This window comes from Trachemys scripta, chromosome 2, assembly GCF_013100865.1.
Source record: "Trachemys scripta elegans isolate TJP31775 chromosome 2, CAS_Tse_1.0, whole genome shotgun sequence".
Classification (NCBI taxonomy): Eukaryota; Metazoa; Chordata; order Testudines; family Emydidae; genus Trachemys; species Trachemys scripta.
Genome location: NC_048299.1, coordinates 114,922,622 through 114,936,337, shown reverse-complemented (window position 1 = coordinate 114,936,337; position 13,716 = coordinate 114,922,622). Strand labels below are relative to the sequence as shown.

At 38.4% G+C, this 13,716-nt stretch overlaps 1 protein-coding gene across 1 annotated transcript in view; it reads left to right on the top strand.

Moving 5' to 3' along the window:
- The window catches only part of GABBR2 (gamma-aminobutyric acid type B receptor subunit 2), an 835,193-nt gene that overhangs the window by 560,753 nt on the left and 260,724 nt on the right, over positions 1 to 13,716 (top strand). Inside the window, exons 10-11 of the mRNA XM_034761463.1 lie at positions 1,519 to 1,669; positions 2,160 to 2,292. Of these exons, the coding sequence (XP_034617354.1) occupies positions 1,519 to 1,669; positions 2,160 to 2,292 (284 nt within the window). The remainder of the gene's footprint in view (positions 1 to 1,518; positions 1,670 to 2,159; positions 2,293 to 13,716) is intronic.

The window sequence follows — 13,716 nt, the reverse complement described above, 5'->3', positions numbered from 1 at the left end:
TACTAAATGAAGACAACCACATTTCACAAAAGTTGACAAACTCAGTTGTGGCTAAACCAGATTAAGAGTTTTCTGCACGTTGCATGGACAGGTTTCAACCACTGAGACTATTTTAAAAGATGAAGGCCTATGGGAGGACTTCATAATACACAAAGTAAGAAAGAAAAGACTAGGACAAAGGGAAGGAAGTGAAGCAACATATCTATCTCCAGGGGCTGCATTAATCACTGAGCTTTAAAAATTCAGCCCAAATTGCTTTGAATTTTTTGGGCATTCCCCTTCTGTGGAATGCCAGTCATCCATTAGCTGCAAGGTCAGCCACATCACTGAGCCAGGCATCAATATTTGGTAGGGATCGACCTTTTTCATTTTTGCAGGAAGAATTTTTTAGTGACCAAAGATGCATTTTGGAACCAGGCCACCCTGTTACCAGTTCACCTCCAGGTATCAGGAACATATCCAAGAATGAAACTTACTATCACGATCCCCACAAGGACAGAGCAAGGGCAAACCTGAGGCTAGGAGTAGCTGAGGAATTAAGTCATGTCCAGGCCAGGGTTGATACCAAGGGTCAGAGTCCAAATTAGGTTTCAAGGTTTGAGTCAGGAGGCAAAGTCAAGTCAGCCTTTCACACTGCCCTATATGGAATTGACATGGATACCTTTTCCATTGTGAAGAGACAATCAGGCATTGAACCCCTTCTGTGTGGCTTAAGTAATATGGAGGGCCTTTCACAATCCCTCTGCACACAGGTGAATATCAGATGAAGAGGAAATATAGAGAACTGTTACACTGTCTCAAAATTACTCTTTTTGTTAAGCCAGGTAGTCCCCAAATGGCATGGGTACTGGTTGGGGTTGGGTGTAATGACTTTGACTGACAACCCAATCATATGTTCTAAAACATGGATTTGAATGTGTTTGAGGTAGAGTTAACACACACAAGGCCATATTCTTTCCCATATATATGGTAGCACAAGCGAGCTGTAATGGCTTGCTGCTGTTTTTGCTTTTTGGTCAATCCTTGCTTGATGACAAAATATTGGGCTAAATTTTGAAGTACTCACTCGGTTTTAACTTGGGCAAATTGCTAGTGATTTCAGTGAATAAGGAATTACTGGAACCCTAATAAGGATTTTAGGGTTTGACTAGCTGTAAATAAAAGTAGACTAGGAAAGAATATTCTTAGTCTGTGACTACTTGTGTCATCTCCAATTCAGAAAAGCATTTAAGCATGTGTGTTGCAGTGCTTATTGTTTTCCTGAATAAGGATGGAATTAAGCACATGCTTAAAGCTTTCCTGAATTGGGACTTTCTCCTTCCAACAGGGTATTATATCATCAGAAGTCCAAACCTTTCTTGACTATTTGGTATATCTCCGTTGAAGTAAATGGCTTTACCTCAGGGATGAATATGGCCCACTGTCTTTAGATCTTTTGGGGGTAATGGAAGGGATATATTTTTTGACAAGAATTCAATCTCTATGTGGGCTTTAGCTTTTTTCTTCTTGAAATTTTAGGATTGGAGCCTCCAAAGGACAAAACAATTATACAAGAACAGCTGCGTAAGATCTCCTTGCCTCTCTATAGTATTCTTTCAGCACTCACTATCCTAGGAATGATCATGGCCAGTGCTTTTTTGTTCTTTAACATCAAAAACAGAAATCAGAAGTAAGAAATGTACATTATCTTTTTCATTTTTCATATTTAAGTACTACATTTGTGGACACTAAAATTATATGAAGAGAACATCACATTGGGAAGACAATATTTTAAAAATGTTATTTGCTTTAATTGAAGTTACTATATAACAGCTTTGTGTTGAAAGATATTAACTATCCATTAGATCAATCCTTTTATTCTGTTTGAAAAATTAATCTTTTCCACTGTGTGTTATTAGCATAAACCCTAGCTAATTAACCAATGTGTAAAGTAGGGAGTAGCTTTAGCAGAGAAGATCAAAACCCTTAACAATTAATATGCTTATCCAACCTTTTTTGGAAAGCACAAATTGATTTGCATATTTCTAGATTTCTAGTAGAATTCCACAAGTAGGGTCGGCCATCTGTTTAATTAATTTGATAGGAAACTGTTCATTATGGTTTGAGTCATCTAACTGTTGTCTTTTTCTATTTAATGCACCGTCTGCGTCTGTCTGTAGGCTAATAAAGATGTCCAGTCCCTACATGAACAACCTTATTATCCTTGGGGGGATGCTTTCCTATGCATCTATTTTTCTTTTTGGCCTTGATGGATCCTTTGTCTCTGAAAAGACATTTGAGACACTTTGCACAGTAAGTAACTTCAAATTCTCTAGCTTAAGAAGCTCTTGCAAACAGCTTTATGTTTTGTGCAAAAGGGATAATTTTTAGCACGTTATATGTATGTTCTCTGTGAAATATTCTGTACATTTTAACATTGATGCTTTTACTTCTTTTGCCAGGATTTTCAGAAATCTGGATCCAAATTCTGAGCAGTCCAGAGCACCTGCATCTGCCATTGAAGCCAGTGGAACTTGTGGGTGCTCAGAACTTCTCAGGGTTTGGTCCATGGTTCTGGTCTTAAGTGTAACTGCACTTCTAAATTTTGAAATTATGTATTTGTTAATTATTGAAAGCTGCCTGTGTAGAGCAGCACCTAATCAGAACTGTGGTCTATTATGATTTTCTGAGCATACATGTTTTCTTTGTCAATTAAACGTTACTATACATTTCCTGATGGTAGCTTACTACAAAACTTTCTTCCAGTCCTCTCTAGACCTAAAAGAAGTTCATTTTACGCAAGTATTCTAGAACTGTTTTCAACCTAGGCTGTAAACTATCGTAGGCACCAATCCTGCAAATACTGTCACACATGTTTAACTTTACAGAAGTGATAGTCCATTGATTTCAGTGGAAAGATGATCTCTAAGATATCTAGTCTACTGTGGAGTAGGACCAGGATTCTAAACTGAGGACTTGTCTTTATGCAGAGTTTCACAAGTTAATTAAGGAGTGATTTTAAATTGATCTAGTTAAACCAGTGCAAAAGGCCATGTGGACACTCATTTTAGTTTACTTATAGTCAGGTAGGAACTGGTTTTAGTTAAGCCAAAGTTAGCCACTCTGAAATCAAAATAAAATCATCCACACAGGGGTTTGTATCCAATTAACTAATCTAATTTAATTAAACTGATGCAAGTTCATGTATAGACAAGGCTTGAGTCTACAATTAAACAGGGAACCAATGAAGGTTATTGGTCAATATTGCCAAGAAGGAGGTCTACCCCATACTGCAAACGATGGAGTTTCCAAGTAAGTTACCTTGTCAGCCCCAGGTAGAATGAGTTCCATAATGTAAGAACATATGTACACTTATGGCAACTACGATTACAGTGCGACATTTTGATTATATCTTGTCATGACCTATACAGTAGAGATATTATTTTAAAAACTGACTATAAACCGTTATTTAAAATACAAGGAACAAAACGGATGTACTTTCTTTTGCAGCTGATATATTGCTTTGATGGTATTTTATATTGGTCAGATATCTTTATGACAGTCAATATTAGTCTTCTTTAGAGCATGGGAGGGCAGATGCTCTTTCCAGTTTTCCTGTAGAAACAGAGGCACCCAAGCAAACTTCAGAAAACGTCTTTTCTTCGGGAATAAGCTGTACTCCCCAAATAAGATAGGGCGGGCGATAAGAGGAACATACTTACAAGAAAAGATAAAGGAAATTCTTTCCAAAAATAACACAAATGATACTTAAATTACACAAAATCATTGTCACTGAACAAAACCATAAGATTGTACTCAGCCCGGTGCCTGAGAATATTACATTTAATGTTTGAATTAAAATGCTTCCAGATAAATCTATAGAAGAAATGAAATATTATGTGATTTTATTTTCATTGTTCTTTGATTAGTGAACATTTGCAGAGTATTAGGAAGGTAATATTCACAGAAGGGCTTATCAGCTCTTAGAAGTTTCTGGATAACAAGTCCTGCCCTAAAGTGCACTGATCATCTATTGAGTTTGTTCTGATGATGTAATGCTGGCAACTTAATATCCTTAAACCAGGAGCTCTGTTAAGTGAGGTGGAATCAGTCTCTTTAGTTTAAAATTTCAAGACAAAAAACTATGTTAAAATGGAGTTATGGATAAGAGTATGTAACCTTAATGTATGTAACTTAAAGAGTATGTAACCTTAAAAAATATGATGGCGGTGGTGTAATTATCCCAAAACCAAGCATTATAAACCCAGAAAATTCAGAATTAAGGTTACATTAAAAATAAATGCGAACATGTTAAGTTAAAAAATGCACAGTTAAGGCATCCAGACAACTATTGCTAGCTGGAAATACATGGAGACTGAAATTGAAATACTTCACTAATCAAGTTGATTTCACTGAAATTTTGTTTCAAAGGGAAAAAAAGTTCCAGTAATGTCAAAACATCCTATTTTGACCTTTCTGGAATAAAATAGTTTGATTTTTTTGGCTTTGAAACAACTTTTCAATTTGATTTTTTTTATTTTATATTGTATATTCCAAAGCAAAATAAAAAATAAAAATCAATAGTGAAACATTTCAAGTCGAAACACAGTGTTTCAGTAGATCGCAAAACAATTTTTTTCAGCATTTTCCATTGCAGAGAACTTCAAAGTATTCAGGGTTTTTTTCCAATTCAAAATGAACCCAAAATCTTTTGTGAAATGGAATTTCCATCCTTTGTCCAGCCTTACAGACAATCTTTATTCTGGCCAATAGTGACAGAGACACCATGTAATAATCATCTGATTATAATTAAGGCATTTTAGTGTCCATGGTCCCAGATTAGATTAAACTGTTTTAAGACACTTTCAGTTTTTTTCATATTTTTCCCCTTGTGGTATCACTGACCTGTAAAGTTAAAACCATGGGCTTAATTTATAGGCTTGATGCAGGAATCATTGAGTAAATATTCTGTGCCCTGTGTTGTGCAGGAGGTCAGACTAGATCATCATAATCTAGCCTTAAAATCAGTGAAGATGAATTAATGAATACTACATTTGTTGAAGAGCATAGTTTTTAATTAATTTAACTGTAAACTAATGAATGGATTTATTTGTAAAATCTCAGAAAATAGATTCTGTACTCACGAAGTGCTGTAAATTTTTTTCACAGAAAACAAAGAGGTTGAATCCTTGTGTTCTGTGCAAACCAGAACTGAGTTTTAATGATGGAGTCACAACTATCATGTGCACAATGGAATTGCCACCAGAGCCTCAATGCTAAAATATTTCAGTTGTTTAATATCCTTGTGTAATTGCTCTAATTTCTGTTTTTCAAATTCACTGCCAGAGTTGACACTATTTAAACACAGCAAGAAATTATTTGCAATTTACTGCACTAGTGACTCATTAGCAGCTTTAATTTTTTTAATTTTCAGAGATATTACTGTATCTGTTATATACTATCTTAACTAAAGACATTTTTCATTTATAAGAAAAAATGACAAACAAAACTGAGGTATTACATATGGGAAAAAGATCTGTAGAGACTACTGAAGAAAATATTTAAATAGTTTAAATATCTTATTTCAATAAATAATAAAAGGAGAAGAAAAAAAATCTTAAAACCAGGCCATAAATAAAAGGAAGTGTTCCTCTCCACCCCTCAACTGAAGTTATGCACATTAGATATAGTCCACATTTACCCCTTCTTGGGGTTTGGCTTTATTGTTTTCTTACATATTCACAATATATAAAGATCAGTTTACCATTTCTCCTAAAGCATGACTGTTTCTAAGGGGTTTCCAAAACCACACAGAAGCATTGGAATTGCCCTACTGGATCAGCCAGGTGGTCCATTGTCACAGACTGGCTGGCCCTTTAAGGGGAGTCAGGCTCAACTTGGCCTGTGATCTAGCATTCAACCCCCAGGTAATTCTGATTTGGTGATTCAGTTACAATTAGTGATCACAGCTGGGAAAGAGTCCAGGAGAACTACACAGAGAGGGAAGAGAACTCAGTGAGAGAGGAGACCCAAAAGAGCGGAGCAAGGCAAGTTCCCACTCTCTGAGAAGGGGCAGGTGAAGGCAGGCTGGAGAAAACCACAGGGATTAGGTTAGGCTCCTGTGGGATACCCTGAGACCCACCCTCCTCCTCAGGTTTGAGACCTGGAGCTCCAGCCCAAGCAGGAACATCCACGTGGCTATTTTTAGCACCAGAGCGTAAGCCTTGCAAACCCAACTGTGTGTGTTGCCAAAGCCACCAGAACCCTGCCAGAGCAGCAGTGTCTATCTGTAGCTAGGACTCATATGTTATATGCCAGGAGTGGCCAACCTGAGCCTGAGAAGGAGCCAGAATTTACCAATGTACATTGCCAAAGAACCACAGTAATAAGCCAGCAGCCCCCCATCTGCTCCCCACCCCCACTCCCAGTGCCTCCCACCCACCGGCAGCCCCGCCGATCAGCGCCTCCCCTCCCTCCCTGTACCTCCCAATCAGCTGTTTCGTGGCGTGCGGGAGGCTCTGGGGGAGAAAGGGAAGGAGTGAGGGCACGACAGGCTCAGGGGAGGGGGCGGGAAGGGGTGAAGTGGGGGCAGGGCCTGTGGCAGAGCCAGGGGTTGAGCAGTGAGCACTCCCCAGCATATTGGAAAGTTGGCGCCTGTAGCTCCAGCCCCAGAGTCAGTGCCTATACAAGGAGGCGCATATTAACTTCTGAAGAGACGCATGTGGCTCCAGAGCCACAGTTTGGCCACTCCTCTTATATGCAGTCAGTAAACATTTTTTGCACCCCACTGTGTCCATGTGGTTCCTTCATATTATGTTTGTGTAAAGAACAGAAGATACAACATAATCATAGTGTGTAAATATTTACACTCTCTATGGAAATGCCACAATACCATGAAAGAAAAGTGGGATATCATATAAGAATAAATTATTTGAGAAAGAAACAAAAGAACATAGACATTTAAAGCTTTTCAAGCTTTCGTGGAGCCATAAGATGTGACTTGGGGATAATGTAATGGAAGGTGCTGAAATTTATGAAAAACTACATAAAAACTAGTATACAAATTAATTCTGTAGCATTCTCCTAAAAAAGCAATATCATTGCATTATAATGCAGAGATGTGGCTAAAAATTAACTTGTACAGAGCCTAACCACTAGTTCTTTTCTTGGGGCAGATGGGAAAGCGGTGTACTCTGGCATATACAAGCACACAGCAGAAGTTTCTTGCCAGTTAGGGATTGTCCATGTGTGCTCCTAAAGCTGCTCACAAAGTTCAGGTGATTTGGCTGTCTAGTGCAAATTATTCCTGGTTAGGGCAATCCTAATGTGCAGTGTTTCTCTGTAGTACAGATTTTATTGCTTTCAGAGCAATCCTGTGCTTGATGGATTTGCTGAATTCTTCTACCTGCCCATAACCTACATCTTCATTTATTCTGTTTACAGATATGTGGCAAATGTAGACTCCTGTAATTGTTTTTGAAGGGGGCTGGTTGTGACGTGGTATGGCATCATACCAAATAAAGTTTTGTTAGCACTGAATGTTTTCAGGCAATTTTTGGATACATTACAATACCATTTTTATTCTGCGATGTGCTTGTCCCAGGAGGATATGGTATATTGCATTTGCTCTGTTGAAACTGAAAACTGAACATTAACAATAGCCCCACTTCAGCACTTAAAGTGTGTGATCAACTACTTTGCTGAATAGGGATGCAATTATATATGAGTTTACAGTGAGTATATGATCGAGTGCTTTCATGAATTAGGGCCAGTGTTCCTAAACTCAGTTACTGCTTCCAGCTTGCTATTTCCTCTTTTCTATGCAAAGTTAATTAAGTACATTCAATATATACTGTACTGTACTCAATTTCTGTATACTTACAATAGGTGGCAAACTGCATTCCATAATATCAACTACAGCATGATTTAATGTCCTATCTAGAACAGAACAGGTCAAATGTTCTGCAATAAAATTCCAATATGCATTGGCTGAAAATTGGCTGAAGGCAAGTAAACAAAGGGAAATAATAAATAGCACTGAGTACTGAATTGTGAGGAAGTGTTCTGGGCAGTACTGTATAGATTAGTGTTAGGCTTTGTTTTATTCATAACCCCTTTATTAGTGATGATCTGGAAAATAACAAAACACTACTTCAATTAAATGTGCAGATACAATCAACTAGGAAGTGTTCCAGAGGATAAGGAGAAATACTGCAAAGAGGCTACCTTTTTATTTTTAATCTTACAGTCACCATGGTATCTGAGCACAAGAGAAGCTGGAAATACGGATTGAAATAAAATGTGATGCAAACTGAAAAAATGCAAGCCAGTGGAAAAATAATAATAAAAAAGCTATTAAATGGTCAAGAGAGTTTTGGAAAGCAGAAATGCCACGAAAGTGTGTGGCGCCTAAATACTAAACTGGTGTGTGCACATTGGAAATAATTAAGATAGAATACTAAATCTAATAATAATATATGGACTTTTGTAACACCTTCCATTGGAGGATATTTCAAAGTGCTTTACAAACAATTAATTAAGCTTAGCAATGCCTTGTGAGCTCGGTACTGGGCTCACTGTGGGCTGAGAAGGCTAATGTGTTCCTAAGGGTGGGTTTGATTCCAGCTTCCCTCAAAATGAGCAGCTATTTGTCCCTCAACCTGTGCAATAGATACACAACCGCCATTAATATCATCTGGGAACATATGAAAGGGGAAGGAGCTGTAATGGAGCCGGTTGTGACTGTCTGATCTAGCCCTTCTATACCAGCCCTGGCATAGTTTGCAGCAGCTTTGGGGCTGCTCTAAAGTAGGCCTGCTCTCTTTTCAAACTGATGGGATGAGACCTTCTGCACGTACCCTGTATAGGAGCAATTAGCAAAGACTTTATCATGATGCTTCACAATGGCCCACTTAGGCTTGATAGTCCTCCTTGATTAGGCAGGGAGAACAAGTTTAGAGCAGGCCTTTTTTACAATTATAAGCAAAACTTACATATTACCTTTGTAGAAACATTACAAGTAGGATTAATGCATGCAGCAACTTACAAGTATTTTATAGAGTCTAAACACTAAACACATCCTTATAACTTTAATACCTCTCTTGAATAATACTAACATACAGGTGAGCTGGTCTGGTTTCCAGATATGAATTTGTCAGTACTCAGCTAACTCCTACAATCTTGGCAAGAGCTGGCACCAGGTCTGCCAGTGACACATTGGCACTTCTGAAAATCAGGCCCTTTATTCCCTGGATTCAGCTCAGTTATTACAGGGGACAATAAAAGTCAGCTAGCCTCCATATGAGCAAGTTTTTTTACTTAAATACAGTACTCCAGTCAGAGAGAAACTAATGTGCTATACTTTACATGATAGCTATGTCTAAGATATCATTTACATTTTTCTATACAAAATCTAATGTGTCATCATGTAGTCTGGCACAAAGAAACCTAGATATATGCTATTAAGATTTGGAAAATGTGCCTAGTAAAAAATAAAACATAACGTTCTGCAGCCTCTGAACCAATTTTACATTGTATTGGCTGTTGACTTTACCTGCTGAACAATCCGTCCCACATTCAAAACCATTGGGATGTAAGAGCACACATGCCTCTGTCTGGTTTCTGTATTTGTTGTGTTCTCTCCTCTTACGCTTTCCAGTTATTTCTTTATTCTTTCAACTTTCTTCAGGTTTTTATATGTGCTTCATTTTCTTTCCCTCGAGTTTAGTTATTTTGATGGGGATTTTCAGTAGAGCCAAAGACTGTATGGCACTGTCACAGAGTGACTGGCCCTTGTGAATGAAGTAGGTCCAGTACCCCTTGTGCCAGGACAGATGTGCACATTTGACCAGTTAAGAGAGTGGGGCTCCAGTTGGGGGCTATCAGGAGCTGGGAGAAACTCAGTGAGTTGGGAGAGACTTGGTGAATCAGAGCTGCCTGAGTAGGAGTCATGGATAGGTGAGAGCTTCTAGAGACTATATGTTTGGAACTTGGGAGAAGGCTGAAGGCAAGAGAGCAGTAAGAGGGGTTTTCTGGCTGGTGTCCCCAGGGCAAAGAGCCAAGGCTGAAGTCAGGAGGAGCAGTGCAGGGAGTTGCTTGCTAGCTGTAAGCTACAGAGCTGAGGGCTGGGGAGCAGTGGATGAGCTTACCTGATGACATCTCCAGGGCTGAAGAACTGGAACTAGAAGAACCATTAGATGGCCAGGAGGAGTAAGGGATGCTCCCTTGATAAAAGAGGATTTCCCAGCAGAGAGTCTGGTGGGGTTCCTGCTGGCAAGACTAGGCTTACACTCCAGTAGGAAGAATTGGGATGGTTGTACGGTACAAGGACAAGGGAGGACTGCCAGAGACTCTGGGTGTGGTCAAAGGTGCTGGTGTATGATATGTGGGCTGTTGTGGGCTGAGATGTTGGATGATCTTAACACTGTTTCCAGTGGGGTGACAAATTATATGTGCTTGGGACTCACTTGTGGACAACTTGCACAATATTTTATAAGGAGGGTAGTATTATGTCAAGAGGGCTTGATGGAGTTACTAGGAACTCTGAAAAAGGAAACGGGCAGGTGTGCCTGTCATGCTATGGGAGTCCATTCCAATAGGGGCGGTCCTGTAACATGTACCAAGTTCCCACTGAATTTCAGTGGCATTTGGGCCTCTGATTTTCTTAGGCTCCTTTTTAAAAATGACAGCTGGGATTTTCAGACAGTCTTCTTATGTTTTGCTTGCTCTCTTGTTTTTCTTTCCTACATTTTAATTTTAATCTATGTGTTTTGTGTAACCATTTCCATGACCACCACAATCTGTGCTGCTCACTCAGGGCCTCATCTTGCTCCTGTTAAAATCAGAGAGAGTTCTCCAATTGACTGGAATGAGAGTAGGTTCAGCTTTTATCTTGATAAGTCAAATTTTCTTCAAACAAATTATAGGGACAAAAGTTTTAAAGCTAAATGGATGTTCCACATGCTGAAGCAAGTACACACTGGGCTCACCACAGAATGTAAGGCAGTAATTTGTGATTCAAATTTATTAATGAAATATTTAGTACATTTTGCCTCTCCTTCAATAGGACAATGTCTAGATGTTAAAGCCACCTTGTAGAATCATGAACAATTAGTGTATAATCTCACATTACTGGGGTAATTGAAAATGGTCTAAAGTTTATTACAAATTCAAGAGGGAAGCCCACAGTATGTGAGAGAGAGAGTGAGAAAGCACAATAGTTGATTTGTGTGGAAACAGCAGTTTTGAATTTTCTATTATTGCTGCACATGTTTTGACAGTACTGTGCAGATACCACAAACTCTAAGGAATGCATTGAAAGACTTAAGTATTTATCATAAAAGAGATAAATTGCAACATACTTTTTTTAAAAAAATCAAAGTAGACATGCTCAATCATTTGTAGCCTGCGTTTTCTTCTCCTCCCACTGGAATCTATTGGAGTTTTGCTATTGACTTCAGTGGCAGCAGGATCAAACCCAAGGTGAACAGATGTTTCTATAAATGTGTACATTTCTATTTATTCTAATGTTTCTTGTTATGATCCCACAAAGCACGTATACAGGTGCTTAACTTTAAGCATATGAGTAACCGTACTGAAATCAATGGGATTGTTCACCTGTTTAAATACCTGCATTAGTGCTTTGCTGGATCCAGCTTTAGTGGGGGATTGCAACAGTAATAACACTTACACTGCTGTATTTTTCCTGAGAATTGCTCAAATCATGGAAATATTATTGTCAGTGAGAAAAAAATCCTTATTTTCAAAGAATTCTATATTGTGATTTTTCTCCAGGTCTGGAGAAACAAAAGTACTGGCTTTGATGGGAGCCCTGTATGCTAGTAGAGGGCAGAATCTGACACATTGTTGTCTTTGTTTCACTACTCACGTTATGGCACCTTTCTACCCTCTCCACTGCAAATCAAAGCAATATCTTAACTATATTAAGTGAAAATAATCGAGAAACAGGATCATGAGTCATTATTAATTTTGTCAGGTTCTTTTGACTTTGTGTCTAGATCCAATACAAATGATGAACATAATTTCTCTAAAAATCAGATAGAATAGAAACTGATCATGATGTTACTGTACTCAATGTACAGTAAATACCTTGTTTTACTGTGTGCTTTATAAATGATGGCAGAAAAATGGAAGGTTATTTCTTTTAAATTAAAACCTATTTTCATTTTAAAATCATCCTCACATCCTTGGCTGCAGAGATCTCATTCTGAACAAATTATTTTTAATTAGTAGGGTTTCCACTACAGCCGATAGGCTATATTATTATAATATAAATTAATCCAAATCATAACCTTTTTGTATTGAGCATGGTAAAAATAACATTTTTTCTGAATTATGAACATAATTGAATTTATTAGTATCCCCAAGGATAATTGCTGCTTGAGCAAGGACAAAAAAGAGCTTTACTAGAGATATTAAAATACCATGTATCTGTCTGCCAAAATATCATATTGGATACACAAAAGTACTGAATATTTATTAATAACACATTTGAACATTACATACAATTATCACACATTTTGGGAAAAGAACTCATTGTATGCTGACTGGAAGAGAAATCACAAACCAGTAGCCTGAAAACTGTGGTGTAACGTGGATTGTCAAAACCAATTGGAGTTGGCTTAACTCTGCTATATTGAGGTGAATAGCAAAGCTGTCATCTATAAGATATAAGATACCTAAAGATTTCACATTCTTTGTAAACTTTGATTTTTTATTTATTTATTTATTTATTTTTGCCATCCTGGATACCTTTCTCCAGTGATTTCTACTCTCAATGTTGCATTCACCTTATACATTTTGGTCTCTGCCTGGTCATATGTGTACAGTAGTTCTTTCTGCATGGAAATCTGTAGGGAGCCATTATCTACAATAACATTAAGTACATTTGTTTGTTAGCTGCTTTCAGGGGTCTGTACTCCATCCACCTCCTTCTTGACTTCTCAGTGGTCTTTGATGTCATTGATGACTTCCTACTTAAAATCCTGGCCTCCACTGCTTTTGAGGCATTGTTCTATCCTGGTTCTCCTTCTAACCTTCCTCTTTTCTCTATTTTCCCATTACTGTTTATAAGACCACTATCTTCTCAATCACTCAAGGCCACAATCTAGGTATTATCTGTGATTTGGTCCTCTCTCTCTAAGACAGGGGTCTCAAACTCAATTTACCTTAGGGCCAATGCCAGTCCTCAAATCCTCCTAGCAGGCCAATAATGTCACTGAAAATGGTGTTCAGAAAAGAAAACGTTTATATTGTATTTTTTATTTCGAATTTCTTAGAAATAATAAAACTGACATACAACTTTATACAATTCTTCGCTAGCCAGAGTTTGTAGTGTTTGCCACCTGGCAACACTTCAGTTCTGTCAGTTTGTTGATGTTTGGCCTCAGTGACTGAGCAGTTGAAACCTTCAGGATTGCAGCAAGGTGTGCTTCAGATAGTTGTGTTCGGTATTTTGACTTGTGGAAAAAAGTGATGCTGCCTCCATGGCTGATTCTGCCCGGTAACTAATGATGCTGCCTCCATAGCTGAATCTGCCCAGCAACTAGTAATGGTATCTCTATCCTTCTATCCCTCACTCTGCGGGGTGCGGCACCCGCAGCAGACTTTATCAACAGTGTGGCTGCATGCATCTCTCCTCCGCAGGTCGCAGTGGGGAGGTTCTCGGGCCGCAGATGGCCCACGGGCCAGGACTTTGAGATCTCTGCTCTAAAACCT